Here is a 24,438-nt window from a genome sequence, read left to right as displayed (position 1 = left end):
AAGGCTACATATAGTTCTGGTGGAGTGAAAGGGCAAAACTAGCAGCACGTGTAAGATATTGCTTAAAAGGCAAACATCCTGATATGATTCTTTTAATACACGTCATTATGAATGTAAACAAATCCCAAGGTTTGCATAGCAGCTCATTCATTCACATAATTCACATTAAAGAAATGATCTCTGATTTTACTATACACATCTTAGAGTAAAAAATAAAAAAATCGAGGGTCAGCTGGAGAGGCAAGCTAGCAGTGGGATATTATTTAAGACTGTAGGCCACTCTTATCAAGCAAAAGCACTAAGATTCCTACCCAGTTCCCTTGTTAGACATGGCACCTCCTCATGTGTTGGGTTTGAAACTCCTTGTTACATCCCACCCCAATTATTCCAGCCATACGTGTTTGAATGTGCCTTCCACCTTGTCTACCCTCGAAGAGGATCTGTCAGTCCCTAACAGTAACTCATTTTCCCCCGCTCTTTACCATTCCATCAGAGACCAGATTCAATAAAGAGGCAACATAAGAGTGAAGGGACTGTTCTCACTAGATCCCCTCCAGCACACTGAAAAAGTAAGATATTACATCTACCAATGTGCTAAGATGGCAGGAAGGAAACCTTGTCCTGTCCTACCTGTATTTCTCTCACACACCTAAGCATACCAACATTATGTCTTTTAAAACTCTCAAGTATTAGATCAGTATTTTTAAATATATATTTGCTTTGAATATCAAAAAAGTATGGAAAACATTTTTGTAATCAGGTTGTTTAAAGCTGCAAGCTTTGACTCTTTATTCCTTTTTTTCTTCCTAAGTACATGCTGGATAAAAAGACTGAACAACTGACGTTAGTATTATTTGATGAGAGAATTCTCAGTCACATCTCTGGATTCTCAGAAACTAGGTCAACACACCAAATATTCACTACCACAGCAGTGCAACTCAGGGCTATGAAGAAGAAGATACCTTCTGAGGTTGTATGAACAAGTTCTTCCCTATCTATCACACACTGAACAGAACCCCCATCAGTACAGTCACCCTACTTGGGACAGTAACTCCACCTGGCAAAAAGCCATTTCTTTTGCTATTAAGAAGCCCCACTACGGAGTTTAATGATATTAAAGCCAGATGAAGTGTTTTTGTACTTTTCACCCTGCCTCTGCCTCCCCATTTGGGAAAGACAACCCTATTCCCACTCCCACCATCCCAAACCCTACTACAAAATATACAAAGCACCAAAAAAAGAAAACTCCTCAACACTGTAACAGATGTATTTAGTCACTAAAATCTGGCCTTTATCCAGAGATGTTTGATAAAGCCCCTGAAAGAAAAGTTGGAACCAAGGCCACAGGAATTCAACAGCAACTTTACATCTACACGTGCAAGCAGTAAATACAAATTGTCCTTCAGAGAATACTGAAGCACAAAGCCAAGATAAAGCACTAACAATGGAAGAATACCTTTCAATAACATTGAAAAACTGCCTAGATGGAAGCAACAGATGAACTAGGTTCAAGCAAAAAATACTGAAACCAACGTATTAAGAGGGATTCTGTCATTTATGGTACCAAAATAGAACCACAATAACTTTTGCATAGAAATTGCTACCTACAAGACAAAATACATGGTTTATACTGTCAGAGATCAGCATCAATATCTGTGTTTTGCACATGAGATAAAAATAGCTTCAAAATAAACTTTCTCAACTCTCTTAAATGGAGACAAAAAGGACAGAAGTGCTATGTTAACTACTCCAGCAACATGGTATACATATATTTATATATTTAAATAATTTCAATCCTTATATTCCCCTTTGTGACTTTCTCTGTTTTCCTGAGAACTACTGACAGAAAAAATACCCATGTAAAATGCATCTCTGAATCTCTCAAACCTATGAAACCTACGCAGCTGTATTAATATTAAATGCAAAAGATAATGGTTCACCCTTTCATAATGAGTAAGTTTACAATATAACAGAACATAAACATTTACATTTTTATGTAAAACATTCTTACCCAAATTAGAATGCTGTGGGTTTAAAAAAAATATAAATTGTTACAAATCAATTTTTAAGTGTTCAAGAATTGCAATGCTTTATTTCAAAGCAAAATGCAGCACAAAAACTCTTGCTATGTCAAAGAAAAGGTTACAAAACCACCTTCCTTTGAACCTACAGTCACTTCTGTTTTCACACTAACAAGAAAAGGGTGAGAAAATTTAAAATGAAAAAGGTATATTTGAGTACATTAAGGAATTATATACATTCCTCAAAATATTTCTACTCTTGAACAATTACACTTTTTAGATACAGCAGACCATAATCAACATAGTTACTTTCAAAGACAAATTAATATGAAGAAACACTTCCTAATAAAACAAGATCTATTGATTCCTTGCAGAAGATAATGAGGCTTCCAAAACTCACTATGCTAACGCCACTGCCAAGGCACCTCCTTTGTTTTGCTGTTATGTAACACTTTTTTCATAATTTACAGTTTTAAATTCAATTTTCATACTAAAAAATATGGTAGCAATAAAGCAGTAAGAACCAACAGGGATTTTTTGCATAACTGGTTGTTTTTTCCTGAAATACACCAAAATAAGGAGCTCAAGCTCAATGAAGTTTTAACTTCAACAATTGTCTTTGAATGCTGCAGTCTCCTATTTCTGTAATTTTAAACTCCCTGTATTATAATCATGATACATAATTTTAACAGAGAAAGTATCAAACACACCCATCACTAAAGCACATTTTTCTCTTAGAAACATACTAAGGATAAAGGTTCATCTGATCTTTTTTCCCATACATGAACACTTTGCAGCATTCTTCTATCCTCTGCTGAACACATCTGTAACTCATTAAATATTCCCTGCTTGTTTCCATGCAGTTTCAACACCTTTTCCAATTGTATTCTGACCACAATCCAGCAAATACTTCCAAGTAAAGTGCACAAGCTCGTTTCATCAAGTGTCTCATTTTCTTAGCATTTACATGTTGCTATTCATCTATCTCACACTGATAATGCTATTATTTAAATACTTATCTTGCATTAATCTAAAGCTGATTATAAATATATGATCTTTCATACTCACCACTGACGTTACTTAAAATCATATTGTCAGAGTTTCTTATTTCATCAAATTTTGCAAAGATTGTTTGCAACCTATAAAGAACAAAAACAACAAAGGATTTTTAAATGTCTGAAATCCCACCGGCTACTGGTAGAAACAGAAATTAGTTTATTAGCATATATAAAGCAGCAATGCAAATATTCAAGGGATTAAGTGTAGGAAGAAACAATTCTTAAAGGATTGCTCTTTAGCTGAGCATATTCCCAGAAATGCATAGAAAACAAAGTAAACTTAGCAAAGAACAAAACTTTAGTATAGTTATTAGCATGATTAAAAATAACCTTCTATAGTTCAGGTTCAGTAATAGCACATATTGGGTACATATAGTCTATATATATATCTATATTTATTCATACTCAACAATAAAAGGTTACAATTTGAACTATGGAATGTTCAGTAGAACAAAAAAAAAAGAATTTAATTTGTTCTAAGACTATTAATAATTTTCTTCAAAAGTTTTTGTTCCACAAAATTTCCTCAGTTTGGTTATGAAAAGAGCTCTGTCAAACAACAAGACTTTCTTCTAAACTTAAGATACCCTAAACATTTAGATGTGTCCAACCCACACACCACTGATTTTAACTGTCACAATAGAGAACACACTGTAAATGCTGTGCTACATGTAAACAGCAAACAGATAAAATTCAGGATAAACCAAATCACAAAACTCCACAATCCTACGTTTGCAATCTAGTCCCACAGGGCAAAAAATGGTGTTCAATCAAGAAAGCTGGCAAAACACTTCAACAGCCCTTTCTCATCCCTTCTGTAGAAAACTCAAAAAAAGCAGTGGAAGTATCTCCCAGAAAAATGTGACCCACACATTAACAATAGATTTGCACTGACACTGTTCAGCTGCAAACAATTGAGAATATTTTCTTGTATTTCTCCAAAGACTTCTCTGAATTTTAAACTACTGGGAATATGGTAAGATGTAATACGCACATGGGATTTTTAGCTCCAGGACTATCAGGACTGAATCCTGATTTTAAATGAACAAAGTTATGAACTACAAATCACATGGCAATCTGCAGATCTCTGAACAGGTACAGTTCAGCTACATCAGAAGAACCAGAGACTATATTACCCAATTCAAAATTTGCACTGACAGGCTGTCTTTACAATTCACAATCCAAACTGTTGTATGACAAAACAAGAAAAATAGGTAAGAACTACACCTGGGTATGAAAATTCTCACAAGGAGAAAAGTCAAGGACACAGGAAGATTTCACTTCAGCATTTCATTTCACTTCACTCACCACTTTTATGCAATGATCCATGCAGAGAGGCAGTGCACTTAGTCTACATTCTCTGAGACTTGCATATCCCTTTCACTCACTGGGACCTCATTTACCTAATAAACCTCATTACCGAATAATGAAGAATGTGATAAAAAAATGAAATGGAGACAGACAACAGCATAAAAAATTGGAGCCCTATCCCCCCCGCGCCCCCTTCCAACAATCTGGAACTCTCAGGATGCATTATGTTTACTTTCCAAACACTTCAAAGCAATATGCTACAGAGCAAATTTGTCCTGGACTTAGCCTACAATCAGAACTATACAGATCTCCACAAAAAGGCTTACCCTTCTGCAAGGATCTAAAACAACACAACCAAAAACCCTCTTAAACATTAAAGTCAATAACTCCTACCATCTCAACTTGTCTCAAAACTAGATGCAGCACAGTAGTAGTTTGCCTAATCTCTCCCTAACACACTCACCAGCTTGTGTCTGGAACCTATTATCCCCTCTCCCTTTTGCACCATTGCATTTCCAACCAGTGCTGCCACAGCAAAATGAAACGGCAGCAATTCACAAATGTCACTGCTCTACTATTAAACTTCAAGTTTTGAAAAGATCAATTTTGCAAACCAAATGCAGTATATACTGAAATGGGGTTTTCTGCACTTCGACTTGAAAAAGTAAAACTTCTGAAATGAAATGTTTTTGGGGTACTGGAATTTACTAATGACACATGAAATGCCATTAACATGCTATGTGCTTTCAACCGTAGGAAGCGAGGAGTTCACACGAGAATCAATATCTATAACAATGCATTAGGCCATCTTGCTTTCATAACAAGAAGTTAATGTGTTTGCCTCATATGTTCATATGTTTGTGTTTATCAGGGATTGCTGTGAGTTCCTCTCAACAGTGCTGGATTCCATAGCAAACACGGCATTAGCAGTTCACCTAGTGAATAAGAAAGACTTAACAGTATATCTGAAAGGCTCAAACTGTCATCCCAAGAGAAACTAGGTATGACTAGAGAGATTAACAGATTTGCCTTAAAATTTCACTTTGATTTTTACATCATGTAAAGCTGATGTTATCCACTTGGCACAAATATTTTAGAGAATTCAAAAGAAAAAAAAATATTTCCTGCTCTTTTGAACTTTGTTTTCAAAATGCTTTCCTGAGTATTTTAAACAGAAGCTAAAAGCAAAATGCTTCCTTGTAAATATTTTACAATAATATACATGTTGCCTCTCACTCTGGGCAAAATATTTGATAAAGTATTAACTATAAACAATTTAAAAAAATGTGTTTGTCAGCAGTGGATGCTACATTGTTAGTGTTGCAGGCTGGAGAACAACACACAGTACTGCCACTCCTCACACTTTCAAAGCATGTCGTTATGACCAGAGACACACTCCACAGTATCTGTCATAATTGCAACAACAACAGAAGAGCCAATTATAACACAGCTGTCAACATGGTAAAGCACTACTGTAGAACCAACCCTCTCTTTAGAAGAGCTTACAGGATCTGTAACTACTACTTTGCAAAGTCTCTCACAACAAGTTTCTCCCTCCCTCTCCTCCCACCCTGCTCTTCTTACTACCTCCTTCTCTTATTTCTTCACATGGTGACAAGCAGCAAGGCAGTATGGGCTACAGTCTCTAAAATTATTGCAACCACCATCAATTTAAGAATGTTTACAGGAGGTTCAGCTCCTGGCAAAAGAGAGCCTGCCAAGAGGAATCCAAGAAATTCTACAGGGCTGGATGAAGACCAGTTTTACTGGCAATAAGGAATATTTTTGAGAAGGGAAGCATTATTACTCCTTCATCTCGAATCTGCAAGCCCAACTCCAGATGTGGCAATCAAAATCAACCACTGAAGTCACCACAGGTCACTGGTGGACAGAAATACTATCTCCTTTTCCCAAACAGCCATAGACAGGTCTTCCTCAAGATGGGAAAATTCCCATTGACAAAAACCACAAGTTTGGGACAGCAGGTATTTCTGGATGGGCTGTCAGTGAATAAATGAATGAATGCATGAAGTCGTAGCACTTTAAATGGGGGCTCCTGGCAACCTGGCAAACCCTCTCCTCCAGCAGGCAACAGGCCTCAATCAAAGGTGAGGATGGGCAACAGGAGGAATACACACGTACCTTGCTAGGACACAGCTTGAGCTGACATGCACACATGGAAACATGGATGCTTCCAGAGAATGTGCACAACACTTCACACTGAAAAGCTGTTTTTCAAGACAATGCTTGATGCAGTTCAACTGTTCATATGATGGGTAGAGGGGCATACCTAAAAGTGTGGACCTTGTGGTGAAGAGGCAAAAGAGCACCACTCCCCTATCAACAGCAGAAGGATAAAGAAGAAGAATGGATGGTGAACTAGTCTGTTGTTTATGTCCAAACTGAGTCGAAAGCAGGAAATGACCCATATGAAACTTTGCAGTTGTTTCTCCACATTTCCCCTTTCCAAGGGAAAAAAAAATAAATCTTGAAGACATGTGTCCACATCTGGACACACAGATGGACCTCATCTACAGCTTGAACTAGACAGATAAGTAGAATGTGCATATCACATAAAATGTGGTATTCAGAAATGCATACTACAATATGCTTCAACATTTTAGGAAATGAAGTTTGGCCCTAGACATGGGAACTAAACAAATGACTGGGTTTTTGCATTTCTGTTTCTCCAGCAACAGTGGGGAAATTTGTCAGATGGATTCCTCAATGATAAAAGCTTTAAACACTCAGACTAAGGAACTGCTATCCAGAGCCACGTATACTCTTTCCATTCAGGGAAGATCAGCCACACAGATTCCATACTGTAAAACATTCAGTTTGGCCCATAGAGAACAAACCCTCTTCAGTATTTTTGGCTCACTGAGCAGTAAATAAACATCCATTTTCACTATTCACAAATATATTAGCACTACTGCTTTCAGGTCTGACACCAAAGACTGTCAAACCTCTCTGGCAGCAATTATAACAAAATGGAAAACAACATCCAAATTTCCAACCACTGACTTCACACTGATTTTTCTGGAAAAAGAAAGTGCTTCAAGCAAAAAAGCCTAATAATAATCTGAGATTTCTAAGTTAAAAAATAACAAATAGAAAGAGGAACTGACTGATTTTATTTATAAACAAACTCACCAATTAATCTCAGTAAAAAAGAGAAATGCACTGAAGAAAAATAAATAGTAAATAAGTCAAATTGAACTACAAAAGTAAGATCCCATATTTTATTCATTACTTAGATTCCGACAGGTCCAGTAAAGCCCTGCAGAAAATCCAGTGTTTTCCACAAAGGCAAACCCTACCAGGTGCAGATTAGAAAACCTTTTAAGTCTACTATTATTAAAGTACTGACCGTATTTGGCTTTATACAGACACAACATGTATATACCATTTGCATATTTAAGGAAGTTGAACAATTTCTCAAAACAATGCTTGATTAACTTTCCTGCCTTCCTTTCAGCAGACCGGAGCTCTTATTTTCCAGTGCTCTAGGATGGAGTGCATTCAAGCAGCAACACACAGCTCTGTAATGTGTAATTTGTTATGCAAACAAAACAAGCCTACATTCTATTGATTCATGTGTGCACCAAACACTAAAGTAACAGATTTTTCTGCTAATATTTATGTTTACATGTAATTTTTAATGCACTGAGTTACAGCAAAGGAGCTGCAATGCAGTTCTTTAAGGCTGAACTCAACAACTGAAAGCAGCCGTGTCTGAACTACAGATTATCTGTAATACTTAAAACCCTTAAAACCAACCCAGACACACACACATGAACACAGATTCCTCTCAAAATAATGATGATACTCTACATCAAAGGGTTTTTTCCCCACAGATCATAGCTCCTGCATAACCACTTGAAAATTTTACTGCATCTAAGCAAAGGGAAAACCTCTGACAGGCATGGGGGAAGAAACATCTTAAATGAGGTCTGCCTCTGAAGGAACAACAGTCTGAGCTACCACACAGCTAATCTGTCTTTCCTGAGCTTTGTCAAACGCCTTCTTAGTTGTGTGAAGGAGTAAGACAGGACTACAGGAACTCTGCTTTCTGTCAGGGATGGATGGGACAGAGAGCAGCAGTCTCATGTTGAACTCAGGCAAATCCTAACTCCCTCCTTTATCCCAACCTGAAACCTACTGCAGAGGACACAGCACTGACACTCAGCTCATGTACTGTTTAACAATAGTCCTGACTGTCAGGTGCAAAACTGCTGGAGATTTAGTGGAAACAACCCATTTAACATGCACCAAGTAGAGCCTTGCTTCTTTATGTAAATGCAAATTATACAACCATGCTTGCTTTCAGATCAGGGGGAATTTTGTATTCAGCTGATTCAGACAGTAGAAACAACAACTTGGCACCTACTGCTACTAAATTAGAAGCTGTTGATTGTCCTGAGGATACAAAGCACCTATGGTGTTTAATCCTATTTGGAACCCAAGATGTACTCAGCTTGTATCACATGGAATTTTAAACGGTGAGGAACTTAAAGTTACAGTCAGACCCAACATTCATTGCAAAAAGGCTGTGATATCTGCACTCTTTTATTCTCTGTTCCAAAACATGTTCAAGGCCCTATCTTAATGCAAGGAAGATCTTCTTGGATATGTTCCACTTATTTGATAGGAAACTTAATTTTTTGAATTGTAGTAATATGGCCTAACTTCTGTGGTAACCATTTAACCCACTACTAGTCTAAAAACAAGACTATCATTAAATAGAAGAGAATGTGTACAACTTCTCATTCTCATAGGCGGGGTAAACTTGTGTCTCAACAGGCTGAACGCTGTCTGGAATGAGAAACAATAAATTCAACACCCTTCTTCCATGGCCCTTCTTCTTTCATAGAACCGTAGAATGGTTTTGGATCATCCAGTTCATGGGCTGGGATAACCTTTCATTAGACAAGGCTACTCAAAGCCCCATCCAATCTCACCCTGAACACTGCCAGGGACAGGGCAGTCACAGCTTCTCTGGGCAGCCAGTTCCAGAGTCTCACCATCCTCACAAAAAAGAATTCCTAATTCCTAATATTGAACCTAAACCTATTCTCTTCCAGTTTAAAACCCTTGACGCTGGTCCTATCACATCCTTGTAACAAGTTCCTCTCCAGCTCTCCTTACACCCTCTTCAGGTACTGGAAAGTGCTCTGAAGTCTCCTAAGAAGCTTCGCTTAGTTTAGTTCCTTAGATGGGTCTGATAAGGCACTCATCTGATACTCTCTCTGAAACCAAGCAGTAGACATATTCAGCTTTATCAAAAAGAAGTGAGATGAAGGTGATGGTAAAGTGGTATATAAGGACTAATATATAAGAGGTTAACACATTTTAGGAAGTACAAATTGTCTTAACAAGGAATTTTAAAGATTTTATGGAATAAACAGTCTTTCTCACTAAGTGCAATTTCAAGCTCTGTCTAGCTTTCTTAATTAATCAAAGGTAGAAACAAAATAATGTTTTGTTTCATATGAATTATTACAATACTAATAATAATAACAAATTTTCTTTCATATAAACTAATCAACACAACACAGTCAGAAACTCTAGTAACATCATACTGAAAGGCAAAACTAACTAGAATATAAAATAAAAATTACAGTAATATTAAAACAGCATTTTTAGTGAGTTTAAAGTTCAGATAAAAAACAGTAAAACATAAGTGGCTCAGAATTACAAAATCAGAACAGCTAGCTTACCTTCCAGGAGGAATTCCTCTTTTTGTAAGATCTATTCGTACTTTCTCTCCCACATGTCTATAAACCTCTACAATGGCTAGTATGGCAGCATCTCTCACCTGTGAACAGTTTAAATTGTTAATTTCAGGGTTATAGAAACCAAAACAACATTTGCTGACAGACCACTCATCTTACAGTTTCTATGGCCCTGTATGCTAATTCAGTTGAAACAGTGAGGGTGAAAAGGAAAGGAAATACAACTGTTATATCAAGATGGCATTTGTTCCAAGTTAGAGAGCATGTCCAGATGGTAAAAAATCCTAGAAATAACAGCTTTAGAGGGAATTTCTGGATCTGACATAAGAATAGCATTTGTGGAAAAAATGTGCTTTATCTAGGACTCGCTCACAGCAGGCAATTCTTTCAGAAGTTAGCTCCTGCACTCTGTCTTGACATTTCATCTTGCTTCCATCTGTTTTGACACACAGCAAGGTCCTTCTGGAAGACTAAGAATGCCCACAAGAGTGGACCAAAGTGATCAGCATTTTCTTTATTTATTTCAACTGGAATCAGGTGGCATGACATCAGCACAAGAAAGGGAATAGGGCAGGACAGTGAAAGGGGAAAGAAAGGAGATAGAGTGCCTCTTCAAAAATTTTAAACCATGGTCATCACAATAAGAAATGTCAAAAATGCATTTTAGTAAATGCCATTATTCGCTATAAATAATGTCTGGAATTAATTCAGTATTATTCTTTGCAGCAGTTCAAATTAAACATACAATTGCTCTAGCAAGATGTGAACTACATCTTTACCAATGATCAGCAAACAGGACAAATTCTCAACAGAATTTCTCTAGAACAGAACAGTGCTATGCAGCACAGGGGAGATAAGAACTTTGCTGCATTCAGAAATTAAGCATAAAGACCAATCCTGTTTTAAAGTCCATCTCCTACCAATGTTATCTTCTCCCTTGCTGTATTCATAGTCTTTTCCCTCAAACTCAAATTCAGATAAATCAAGATATTTTAACAATTTCACTGGAAGATTTTCTGAGGTTCAGATGTCACCATTATGAACTACTTCCTGATTTTCACGGCAGATGTTTTTGCTTACTTTAATGATTTGAATGACAGTCCTTGCATGTTCTTAAATGCCATTTGGGTTCCAACTGGACAATTACACATAATGTTAACTCCAGCAAATTTAGCAAACTAGCACAGGCTTCACACAAGGGCTGCTTCTAGAGGTAGTTTTTTGTGTCAAAACCTTATTTTTTTATTTATTTCCTTCAACATGCTCTGTAAGAAACAATTACTTTCAGCAATTACTAGTTTCAACTTCTGAAGACAAAACTAAAGGGACCAGTACATCATGATACTGCTGCCTTTGCAACTCTACTTTCATCTTCCAGTGAATGGATTGATTAAGAAGAAATTTGGTTTATTTTTTCTCATGGTAGAAAATAATGATCTGCTGCACACAAGGACTCTTATCAGCTTTTCTTTGAATGCATACATTTATTTTGCTTTCACTGCTCTGTCAAAGTATAGTTTTTCAAGGCCCAGTAAGTACTGAAATCCTTACCTGACTGTTGGAGTCACCAAATGCTATACACAGATGTGGTACCAACTTGCTGAGGATTAATGGTTGTGCACCGTAACTAAAAAAAAAAAAAGAAGAGTGTTTTTTAAGAAAAAATCGGAAAATAATTTTTGCAGAAGTGAACTTTTGGCTTAGATTTTATAGAATACAAGCTGACATAAGTCAAGCTCTGTCTCTCTCTTACTAGTCCTTTATCTACTTTTAAATAAGACAAAATTTCTGTAACTTTAGTCTTTCTTTCAGAAAGCCCGCTACTTAAGTAGTTTGATTTTTCCTATATATTAATTTAATTGAAGCAGACTCCCTAAAGGATTACTTTCAGAGAAAAATGACATTCAGAAGAAGGATAGAACCATTACATCTCCATAGAAACAAAAAGCTTACATGTTTAAGGTAGCAACAAGACACAAACACACTCCTTCTCGGGATCGGTAATTCTTGTGTTTAAAACCAACAGCAAGGCGTTCCCAAATGTACTATAAAAGCAGAAATAATGGTCTTTAATTACCAGGAGCACAATACAACATAATTCTATTCCATATAATTACATTCATAATAGTTGCAAAAAAAATAACAGAAGGCAGGTCCACTGGAAAAGTGATAAAATTAACTTATGAAATGCACAATATGGAACACAACACAGATTAATTCTACACCAAAACCAATTCCTAAAAAAAAAGTCGTTCAGCAATCTAGCTGAGTATTTTCCTTGTTTAACAAACAGCTCTTAAAACATACAGAATTGTTACAGTTAATGCACACAAAACAAACATTAACAGTACAAACTACTGACTCAAGCAGAAGTTACTATATTCTTTTTGCTTCATATTCTGTTTCCCTGTCAAAATCTCCTCACATCCATTTTAGCTTGTCCTTACCCCTATACTCCTGCTGTCCCACTTCTCCCTTACTTTTGCTTTAGATCTATTTCCTCATTTTTTGATTATTTCTTGCCCCCTCGTTCTAATTCGTGCGCTTCCATTTTTGCTGTGCTTTCGGTTCTCCTCTCCGCGCTGCTGCCGCTTCCTGTGCTACGATCCCCGGGCTCGCTGCACCCTCGCTCACCTCCCTGCGCACTCGTTTTCCTCTGCCCGCCCTGGCTCTCTGCCTGCTGCCTTCACCCCGTTACCTTTCCATCTCCTTGCCGTGCTCTAGCCGTGTATCAGGGCGCTGGAAGCACCGAGGTGGAGCAGAGGAGCTGGGGGACTCTCCCCGGGAGCAGCTGCACGGGCTCAGGCTGCAGCTCGGCCCAGCTGCGGCGCTGCCATTGCAGCCCGGCCAGCATCCGGGCAGCGTTGCCTAGCGATGGATGGCTGCACACTGCCAGGAGCTGCACACTTTGCAGCCCAGGCACCTCCCTCCCGCCAACTGCACCCCGGAGTGCTGCGACTGCAACCTGTAATGACGCCACACAAAGCTGCTAAAATGTATTACATACTAATTATTGCAATCGGCTTGCTGGAAAAAAAAAATAAAGCCTTCACAAACAGCTGTTGATCAACAAAAACAGAGCATAAGAGCAGGGAATATGCACCCTCTTTATTAATGAGGTAGCACGCTTCAGAGCAGACATAAAATTTTCCAATTAGAGCCCTGCTTGATAATTTTGTCCCATCTGTGGTTTTTTTGTTTGTTTGTTTTATACTTCATTGCATTTAGAGAAAACAAACCTTAGACGAGCAGGATACGGCTTGCCAAAACTGCATAGCTTAAAAACAAAGAACAGGATTTTATGGAAGAAAACATCCTTCCAATTAACCCACTGTCATGGACAAACGTGGGAAAAAGGAAATCTTGCTAGATGTATAAAAAATACAGGTGGAGGGGGAACTGCAGACTACTGAAATAAGCAAAGCAGACCAAAGAGAAATTTCATCTTTCACTGAATTATCCCTTAAGAGCTAAATTTTTTTAAGCAGAGAAATTCAAATGGCTGCTTAGAAATTTTAATGCTCAAAAGTTCCTAGCAAGAGTTGATGTCAACCTCTCTTAGCCCCTTTCATGCACATTTATACCCCCTATATTTTTATGCCTTCCTGCCTATAAACAGCTACATCTAGTTCTTGCTCATAAAAGAAACAAAAACCCCCTAAACATCTAAAACAAGTAAAGGGATTTTTAATGACACGACAAATTAAATATTATTCAACAATATGCTAGAAGAGGCAAGGTGGGTTGACTAGAAACAAATTTACAGGACTTATCTTCAAACAATTATTCCACTCAGCTCTTTTAAAGGGATGCTTCACTCTGCAGCAGAGAGCCTAAAGCTCTGTATTTCAGTGTTGGAGGCACAGGAAAGACTCTGTTGTTTTGGTCCCTGCTGTGAGGATGATTGATGCTTTTCATCCAAATTTGTAATGACCCATAAGCTTTCCCGAGAGCAGACAACCAAAGCCAGGCTTCTCCCACTCTGGGGGAGCTACCAGGAGAGCCAGACCTTGTCTGACACACACATGGTCTTCCTTGGACCCCACAAACCTCATATGCTTTCTGACACAGAGTCATCTTCACAGGGGATGGAAACTTCCTTCCATCACCTCTATGTACAGCCTAACAACTCTGCACAAAGATGGACCAACAATGCAAAACTTTCCTGACAAAGGTTTAGCACAAAGCAACTACCATCAATTTCTTCATCAGCAACTGAAGGTATCTTCAAGGTGCTCTGCTGTGCACTTGTCCAAATGCTGTTGCTATGGAGGTGCTGGTCTGTGTGCCAGGTATTTGGGAGCATCTTGGGCACAGTAACACATCATTTATGAACTACTGGCACTTTGACACAAAAAATTACTACCAGGTCTTTTGGTCAACGATTATGACTGACACTGCAGCTTGTGAACAGATAAAGGAATGTCTTTGTGGATGGTATTACTAGACCCTGATGCCTAAATCCCAACCAGACCTGTAGCCAAAGGGAAATAAACATGTTCTACAATAGCCAACATGCTACATGTTTTATCAGACAAACAAAGCAACTGACAATAATTTTCTCACTCTAGATAAAGTCCACAAATCTTATTCACTGCACACAAACATTCAAACTTGAATCTATGAATAAACAAAACCAGGAATTAGCACATACAAAACCCCTTTTTTTTTTTATTAACATCTAGAATTAGAACTCAGAAACAGATTTTCTTCAGGAACTGAAAACTTAAATAGTAAGTTCTTATTCACATCCAGGGTCTCCAGACTTCCAAATAACACCACTATTCAAGAATATAATATTGTTAAATAGTCCTCCATTTTTCAGACTCACAGAATCAAGATATAAGATGAAGCACTCAGAAGCCACAAAATGCTTAGAACTGAAGGTTAAGTAAGCCTCCTTACAACCAAAAATGAAAAGCCAAAGGGCAACTTATCCCCACCTCAGTTTGTCCATGGTTCACAGAGAAGCTAGAAGGCCATGTTCTTTTAAGTTAGAAAATGTGCACCTTAACTGTAGGACTAGTCCTACATGTTCAAGTACAAGTCTAATTTTAAATCAATTTGGAGCTAATGAAAGGTATTTATTCCCACTGTCCAAACCCAGAAGATGCTTTAATTAACAAAGCCCTAACAAAGCATAAAAACATCTACTCAGAATTAAGCTATGGTGTGCAAAATATGCAGAATCACATTGTGCCAAGATTTTTATCTTTAGCTGAACAATACATCAGTGTCAATCCATTAAGAGTATCTTTAACATTTACACCATTAACAGTGGCAATAACATTGTGACATGTTCAAAGTTCATACAAAAGTCATAAGCTCACTGGAGGCTTCCATCTGAATCTGCATTAAGCAATCATACCATGGGTGGTGCTGCTTCACTCATCAGTTTCAATATAAGATTCTGTGCTTGCTCTCGAACTTGGTCTTTGGCATCTCCCATACGATCTATCAAAGCCAGGAGAACTACAGAAAGACGGGGGAAAAAGAGAAAGTAAAAAGGATTAAACACTCAATGGAGATTTTCAAATGCTTAAATGTATTTTTTTGAAACAGATGTAATATACATGTCATTCAAAAATAAAAGCAGAGTTTAAGTAGGCCACACTATTTTAAAATCTCAGGTGCATTTCTGAGTATTTTATAAGACTAACAACAAATGCATAAGGCTGAAATGGAAGAAAATAGTAACTTTCAACAGGTTAAAAAGAAACCAAGATTCCCATTTTCAAAACGGTATGAATGACTTTGATTTCATCTTCAAAGAATGTTCCACTTAGCTTCAGAATGTCTGGCTTTTCTAAAAAATAATGCTAGGCGTGGTGAGTGGCAAACAATTGGAATAGAAATATATGGCTATTTTAAATCAGTGTGACTTTGCTATTTATTGTAAGAAAATCGAAAGTTTTAAATCCCTTTATTCACACAGTGTATCTTCAGGAAACCCAGCCTTACTTCAGTACAAGCATTGTTAAAAATTACTATGATAAAACAAGCATCCTCGAAGAGTATTTAAGTAAAATTGCATGACAGCTGATGATTTCACACCCTAAAAATAAGTAAAAATGAAAACCAAAGGACTTGCCAATTCTCTTTGTTTGCTTTTCCAGACAGAAGTTTATGATTACATCAGATAAATTAATGCTATGACATTAGGAAAGCTATCCCAATGAACACATAGCCAGCTCTGAGCTGTAAGACAAACTGCTGTACTGGTTCCCAACCCTCCATCTGGGCCCAACCCTTTGTGAGATTCTTCCCCCCATTGCTTTCAGTACCACTTTTTACAAATGAGGGGTGATGATACCGAGTGTGCTGCTTTCCTTCAGGAAGCACAACTGATGGAGCTGGTGAATTGGTGGAGATGTCATTCCTCACAAGACAGTGATGTAAGGTATTCCAAGTAAAAAAAAAAAAAAAAAATCTTCACAGCTAAAATAACTTTTTACTACATTTGGTACTATATTACTGAACACGAGGATATTTTGCAGTTACTGCCTGACCTCAACAGACTGCTGAAGAATTTCTACCCACTAAAGAAATAACTGTATTTGGCTATTGTTTGAAAGGCAGATCTGAAGTACTTAATGATTTTATAGTAATAACAAAACAACAGATTTGCCAGCAAAACAAAGGGAAGAGAGTCATACATTCTGAGGAGGTTCCCTGAGTCCTCTGTTCCTACATCAAAAATAGCAGCCATTTCTGTACCATGATTGTTACTGACAAATACACTGCTGAAGTTGGAATTTCCCCTCCTTTGATACCTGAAGGCTTTCTTAGTGTCCTAATCTGAGTATTTAATACTACTGGTTCTGGATAGTCCACTGACATCTTCAGCCACCATTATCAAGGTTTTGTGTTTTTCATCTATCTTCTCTACCATTTCTCCTCTGAAGAAATTAGTACAGCTACTTTCGTTTTACAGTTTGGAAGGAAGAGTCTGGGGGATTTTTGTCTGGGTTGGATTACCATTGTTTTGATAGCGTGGGACTTTTTCTTTATGGTTTGGGTTTTTAAGGGGTGTTTCTGTTTTGTTTGGTGGTTGGGTTTGGTTTTGGGTTTTTTTCCCATTTTGTGAACAGAGAAAGAACTCCAGACCTTAAGAGATTATTTCTGGGAGTACACAGCTGACCAGTCCCATGAACTTCCAATCACTTTACACCTACTGATTACATTTTTCTTGCCAACAGTACTTTCCATGTCCATTTTCAGCACTTCAGAACTGACCCTGTCCCATGCCTTACACTACTAGTGATGTCTCTACACTGACCTGACTGCTGGGCAGCTGAAGGCAATTCTGGCTTTACAAAGAAGGAAACAAACACAGCCAGTGCCAGTTCTGTGGGAACACGGCTCCTTTGTGACTAATTAGCACTCTGAGTCATTTGATGGAGCTGCAGATACCAGGGCTCTGCTCAAATCACCAAGGCAAGCACAGAGAACAGCTAGAGAAGCTGCTGAACAGAGATGAGGTCACTGAGTTAAACTAAGCTATGACACAGCCCGCAGATTTCAGTGTGTGCAGCCACTGAACACAGCAGCCTTTGCCACTCCTGGAGCTCTGACAGAGGGGCAACATGCTGTGGGAGCTGTTAAAGGGCCCAAATGGCTGCAGGCTTGGCTTTTTTCCCCTAAAAGCTCAAATTTCTGTAAGACCCCATATAAGGCATGATACATTCTATTTGCACAAGACAAAAGAAATTAGGCTGTTGAATGCTGGCAACCACCAGCTGGTTTCCAGTGTGGCTGTTCATCTTCTCTGTCAGAATAAGCTCCAACAGGAAATCATAGGAAGTTGGGTTTCCTGTCGATCAAGTTTCAAAACAGAACATTTTGGCTGCTACTTTTCCTATAAGATGTACAAGCTTTCTCACCAGCATTATTGAATTAGTGTCTCTCTTTATACTGCAGTGCAAATAAATGCATTTGGTTGTTCCTGGCATCAGCCTGCAAATTCAACAATCTCAAACAGATGTCAGAATTAAAAGAAGGGTGACAAAGAAGAAGTAGGACCATACATGAAGGCTGTATTCAATGTAGTAGCCTCCTAACAAATTACTCAGTGAGGTGTATAATTTGTCACATGCCATCTGGACTGAACAATCCCACTGTTTTACATTTATCTTATCCATCTTTTATCTTGTTGCCTAGATTCTTAAATTATTTCAAATGGATTTTGGAAAACCTAATAACATATGACATCTTTCTGTTATTTATTTCTGCTGATATGCTGAGAAAAAAAACCACACTAAATTTAGGAGACAGTGATTCCTTTTGCAGCTGTTGTTTATTTTTTGTGAAGCCCTGTATTTCATTCAACTTGCCTTTTCACCACATTTTAGCATCTTGTCAAAGTTTCTTACCACTTCCAGCCACTCCTGAGGTTTTCCTGTTAAGATTTGTACATTGCAGAAATCTCATTCTCCCGAGGATTTCCTGCTAAGATTTCTACATCACAATTTTACAGGTTTTGATTACTGAACAAAACCTTAAAGTGTTATCAAAAATACTCCATAGCAGACATTAATTCTACCAGATCTACCTCAAACTGACCAGCTATTTTATAGTCGTAGAATATTCTGAGTTGGAAGGGATCCATCAGGATCATTGAGTCTGACTCCTGGCCCTGCACAGGACACCCCAAGAGTGGCACCATGAGCCTGAGTTCATTGTCCAAACACTCTGTGGTGGTCACAGCACCAAGCTCTGTCACGCTTGGTGCTGCGACCACTTCCCTGGAGAGCCTGTTCCTCTGGGCAAAGAACCTTTTAATGATATCCAAATCAAACTGCTCCTAGCTCAATTTCAGACCATTCCCTCAGGTCCTGTTGCTGTCCCGCACAGAGCAGAGATCAGTGCCCTCCCCTCCTCTTCCCTCACAAGGAAGTTGCAGGCTGCCATGAGGTGTCTCCTCTTCTCCAGGCTGAACAGACCAAGTGACCTCAGTGACTCCTCACACAGCTTCCCCTCCAGACCCTTCACCATCCTTATTGGCCTCCTCTGAACACTCTCTAATGATTTAATGTCTTTTTTATATTCTGGTGCCCCAAACTGCACTCAGCACTTGCGCTGAGGCCACTGCAAGGTAGAGCAGAGCGGGACAATCGCCCCCCTTGAACTGGCTGACAATGCTGTGCATCTACATCTGAGCTGCAATTTATGCCTTTTTCCTTTCTGCTATATCCATACCAGAGCTTATTATCCCAATTTCTTTTTCCATTGCCTTTCTTCTCTTATCTCAGTAAATCTGAATAATTTTTCCTTTATCCAAATTCATCAAATAATTTTATCACCACTAGTTGGGACAGTAGATGCATGAGTAAAGGCCAAAACCAGCCTTCAGAGTCGGAGAGCAGCCTGAGAGATTAAATATTTATTTCCTCTACTAGGGTTGAAAATGACAAAACAAGTGAATTGCAGAAATTGCCTAGAATAACACACAATGTATTTTTTAAAACCTGAGCAGTTTAACTATATGACCCTTGCAGCAAAGAATGCCATAGGTAGCACAAACAATTTCCCTCTGTTAAACTTTAATAAGAGTTCCTTCTGGAGCTTTTCAGTTTGTATGGTTGCTTTTTCTCCTCCTCTGACCACTTACACCTGCTGCTCTTTGTACAACTGTGCTCATTTTAAGTCTCAGGTCTACCTATTTCTATGAATCAACTTTAGATAGTCCATTACTACAGGCTTAGAAAACAGCATTAAGCAAAAAGGAATCTTTATTGAGGAAACATTATCAATGTCGGCAAAAATTCTGTTACTAAAAAGAAATGTCTTTGAGGACAGAAAGAGATTAAAGCTAGGCAGCAATATCTTTGTTTCCTGAGAAACCTTGCCAGCTCAGGCAGCAGCACTGAACAGCTGTCATTAGAAAGGAGGGAGGGAAAGAGCTGCCCCTGCAATTAGGGCAGGCTCTGTTCTGGGCAGGATGCACAGGAGAGAAAAGTATCCCACAGGGCCAGCCTGACAGATCCATGTGGGCAAGGGGCTACTTCTAAGCAAGGGATCATCAGCAGGCTCTCAGAGAGGGCCTCAGTGCTCCCCTCCTCAACAGAAAGTCCCGGCCAGTTTAATCAACAGCAATTTCAGACACTAATGTGCTTCTTGGGTCTCTCCAGGAGCTAATTAAAAACAGCATTAGTGGGATTAATGACAAATACTGTTCATCATCAGTAGCAGAGAGGAAGAAACAAAGCTTTTTTTATATGATCTATCCATATGCCTATCAAGGTGTCAGTCTCAAGAACATGAGAATAGTCTTAAAGAGAGGTGTATTAAACCAGAAAGAAAAGTAGAAGATTGAGAACAAATATTCATAGCATCTTCTGAAATTTGTAAGCTCTAAGCTAGGCTTTTTACATAACTAGAATTAATTGGAATCAAGCTGAAAGCAAAGAAGGCTAGGATTTCTCTACTCTGAGTTAAAAGCACTGCATTTCTAGGTGTCATACACTGAAATGCCCACGGACAGCAAGCAGATGGCATTTTAAATCACAGCCTATCACTCAGGCATGGATCATGTCAGGTAAAATGAATTTCCACTACTAATAAACTCCAGCACTAGCTAGCCAGGACCAAAAAAAAAAACCCAAAAAACACCAAAACACCTACATAGATTTTTACTTTTTTCTTTTTTAACTGAAACCTCAGAGAATCTAATCACAAGGATGAAAAAAGTTGTGCCTTTAATCCGTTATGACCTTCAGCTGTGACCATTAACTAAAGAGGAAACCAAAGAAAATTTAAGGATTTTCTGAGGTGTTGTAGGAAGTTAGTATTTTTGTTACATTTAAAAATACAAAAGCAGCTATTATGGAGGAAAAAAATACAAATAATGGGCTATCCCCTAAATGCCTTTTCCAAAAAAGAAAAAAAATGAAGCAGTCTGCATTTTATTGTTTAAGAAAATCCTACAACAATCCAGCACAGCTTTTCCTGAGGTCAGTAAGCTATAAAATGAAAAGGTGGTATCAGACAAAACACCTGACTTGCATTTAGATGCAACAAAGCATCCTTGAGACAAGACATCTTTCATATAAATAGAAAAGCCTGCTTTACTTTATCTGAACAACTCCGTTTCTTGAGTTAATTTCCAAGTTTTCTCTAACAGCACAGCTTGGCCATTTTTTAAGCAAAAACACGGAACAGATAATTTTGAAGGTCCCTTCCAACCTAATTATTCCACGTTTTATGTTTAGCTGTTCTGCAAGCATTTTAAATCTTGAATCCTCAGCAGAACCTGCCCTTAGTCTCAACATTCCAATTAAATTAATAAAAATTAAAAATAAGAATAAAATCAAGTCAGGCACTAACACCTGAAGATCCAGCATTTTTTTACATGTCATATATCCATGGCAGCTCAGACTAATACAGTTCTTGGTCTTCATGGATTTCATTGATTTTCAAAGCATTTCTCCATACCACATTTAAACCACTTATTAGAGTCACAGCTTGAATAAACTGCACTCTTGAGTCTTTTCCACCAAAAAATTCAATCATTAAGAGAAAAAGCAAAAACTTACAATTTGGGTGTCACTAAACACTGATTTCCTCAAACAAGTATTTCCAAATTCTTGGACCAACTACTTTCAATCCAAATTCACTCAAAAGTTAAGGCATGTTGCAAGCCCTTACAACCGCTTTAAAATACATCAGGTAACGCAGAACCATTTAAGTCAGCAAAGCTCTTTTGCAATCATCACAGCCAACCACTAACCCAACACTGTAAGGCCACCACTAAACTTTGTCCCTCAGTGTCACATCTACAAGAGACTTGCAAATACCTCCGGGGTGGTGACTCACCCTCTTCCCTGGCCAGTAACAGTGCTTGGCAACATTTTTCCTCCTATCCTATGTAAATCTTCCCTGGCACAACTTGAGGCCATTTCCTTTTGTCCTATCACTTGTCTCTTGGGTGAAGAGACCAACCTCCACCTTGCTACAACCTCCTTGCAGGAAGTTACAGAGAGCAGTAAGGTCACCCCTGAGCCTCCTTCTCTCCAGGCTACATAATCCACAGCTGTTCCTCATCAGCCTTGTGCTCCAGACCCTTCCCCAGCTTTGCTGCCCTTCTCTGGACATGCTCCAGCCCCTCAATGGCCTTCTAGCAGTGAGGAGCCCAAAACTGGACACAGGATTCGAGGTGTGGCCCCACCAGTGCCAAGTACAGGGCACAATCACTGCCCTGGTCCTGCTGCCCACACTACTCCTGATACAGGCCAGGACACCACTGGCCTTCCAGGCCACCTGGGCACACACTGGCTCATGTTCAGCCACTGTCAACCAACACTCCCAGGTGCTCTTCCTGCAGCTCTGCCTGGGGTTGTTGTGACCCAAGTGCAGGACCTGGATTTGGCCTTGCTGACCCCTCAAACCATTGGCCTCAACCTGCTGCTCCAGCCTGTCCTGATCCCTCTGCAGAGCCTTCCTACCCTCCTGCAGATCAACACTCCTGCCCAGCTTGGTCTCATCTTCAAGCTGAGTGTGCCTTTCATTCCCTTGTCCAGATAATGGATAAAAATATTAAACAGAACCGGTGCTGAGTCCTAAGGAATACACTTGCCATCAGTCACCAACTGGATTTAACTCCACTGACCATCAACCTCTGGGCTCAGCCAGCCACCCAGTTTTTAAGCCACTGAAGAGTGCACCCATCCAGGACATGAGGCTTCAGAGAGACTTGCAGGCTTCATTGTAACAATAAATTTGATGGAGCATTTCAATTAGTGGGAGGACACTAATTTAAATGCTCTTCCAACACTTCTAAAAACTACCTGGTAAAAAATCTAAATGCTTCAAATTTGTTTCACATGTTAATACTGGCACTACAACTATCTTCCAAAATTATTTTTGCCCAGTGGTTTCTTTTAATAGTAAGATAAATCTGAAACTACTATTAAACATAAACACATTTACATATGGAGTTTTTGTGTGTAAAATGTGTATCCCTATTGAGACTTCTACATACAGGTACATCTACAAATACAACCTATCTGTGTTTCATTGTTTTAATTGTCAATTACATTTCCTTTAATTTTCAGGTAAGTATAATATTTTGCAACATTTTGTAGGGCTGTATGTAAAAGCTAATGTCAATATAGTTATGTAACAGACTAATGGACAGTTCAATATATGCAGAAAAATATGTCATGGTTTAATACTGCACTGTAAAACTGAAACAAATTCTGTTTCCTTTACGGTATTAATTATTTTAGTAATATCTTTACTATATTCTCTCTTTTCCTTTTGACAATAAGGAGAAAGTCAAGTCATATACACTTGTTTTAGAGAACAAAACTAAAAGTATGAGCAGACACTTTTTCCAGAAATCCTATCATCCAGACACATATGCCCATAATTCTAATTGTCTCTTTTATTTTGGATATATACAGTTCTTGTAATAATTATGTGATCACCTGGGAAAAGAGACTGTGATACAGTAATGATGTACTCTTATGTAACATCTCTTTTAATCACAGAACAAGCAGTAGTTTTAAATACCAAAAGATGTAACACTCAAACACTGCTTTATTTTTCCAAGAATACAAACACAGTCTTATGAAAGAACACATACCCTAGTATTTATTGCTTCCAAAGTATTTTCAAAGATTTTAAGTGGAAGTACTAAAAGAAAGATGCCAAATTTGTGTGTCTAGACTCCCAGAACACTGATGCCAGCTGCAGAGCACACTCAATGTCGTTAATCATAAAAGGATAACACCTTATAAGAAATTTAGTGCAATGTTGGATGGTTGCCTAGGAAACTGAATTAAGTCTCTTATCAGGCATTATACTTCAATGCAAAGATCACTAACATGCTCTTTGGAATACTGGAAGGTATCTGCCCTACCACTGTTGTATTGGTTTTGCCCAAATGTAAATATATGTAGGTTGAAAAGATTGTAGTAAAGCATTCATGTTTTCCACCTCATAGCAGAAGCCTGTAATGTTTAAGGGGGTGAATATTCAGTGACATTAGCTGTCCTCTGCACTTAAGGAAATCCACCCCCATCAAAACAGAACAGGAAATTAAATTGGGATGGGGTGGGAAAAGGTTGAATATGTTTTCCCCTATTGCAGTTGGATAATGTATTATTATACTTCCATCATTTACTGAGATCTGAATCACAAATAAAAATATCTCAGGGTCACCAAAATATAACACTGTTTATTAAAAGAAAAATACATTTAGGGTTGCAGGTATGTTATAAGTTAAAACAGCTGTAAAATTGAAGCTTTACCTAGAAAACAGGTTGCATTGTATTTTTAAAAAAGCAGTTAGGTATTTCACATCTATCCTGC

General features: G+C 38.3%; 1 protein-coding gene across 38 annotated transcripts in view; it reads right to left on the bottom strand.

Annotated features, from left to right (window-relative positions):
* Positions 1-24,438, bottom strand: part of CLASP2 (cytoplasmic linker associated protein 2) — a 145,794-nt gene that overhangs the window by 105,097 nt on the left and 16,259 nt on the right. For 36 of the 38 annotated variants that reach the window (XM_014266212.2, XM_014266219.2, XM_074540828.1 and 33 more), the window contains exons 3-7: positions 15,494-15,597; positions 12,079-12,170; positions 11,677-11,752; positions 10,111-10,208; positions 3,090-3,160 (exon numbers count right to left, since the gene is read on the bottom strand). In XM_014266212.2, the coding sequence (XP_014121687.1) occupies positions 3,090-3,160; positions 10,111-10,208; positions 11,677-11,752; positions 12,079-12,170; positions 15,494-15,597 (441 nt within the window). Of the gene's footprint in view, positions 1-3,089; positions 3,161-10,110; positions 10,209-11,676; positions 11,753-12,078; positions 12,171-12,572; positions 12,623-12,823; positions 13,048-15,493; positions 15,598-24,438 lie in introns of those variants that run through there. The other 2 variants (XM_074541084.1, XM_074540998.1) reach the window with 2 other exon arrangements.

The sequence above is a fragment of the Zonotrichia albicollis genome, chromosome 1 (assembly GCF_047830755.1).
Source record: "Zonotrichia albicollis isolate bZonAlb1 chromosome 1, bZonAlb1.hap1, whole genome shotgun sequence".
In the NCBI taxonomy this organism is placed as follows: domain Eukaryota; kingdom Metazoa; phylum Chordata; class Aves; order Passeriformes; family Passerellidae; genus Zonotrichia; species Zonotrichia albicollis.
This window is presented reverse-complemented; position numbering and strand designations above follow the sequence as displayed.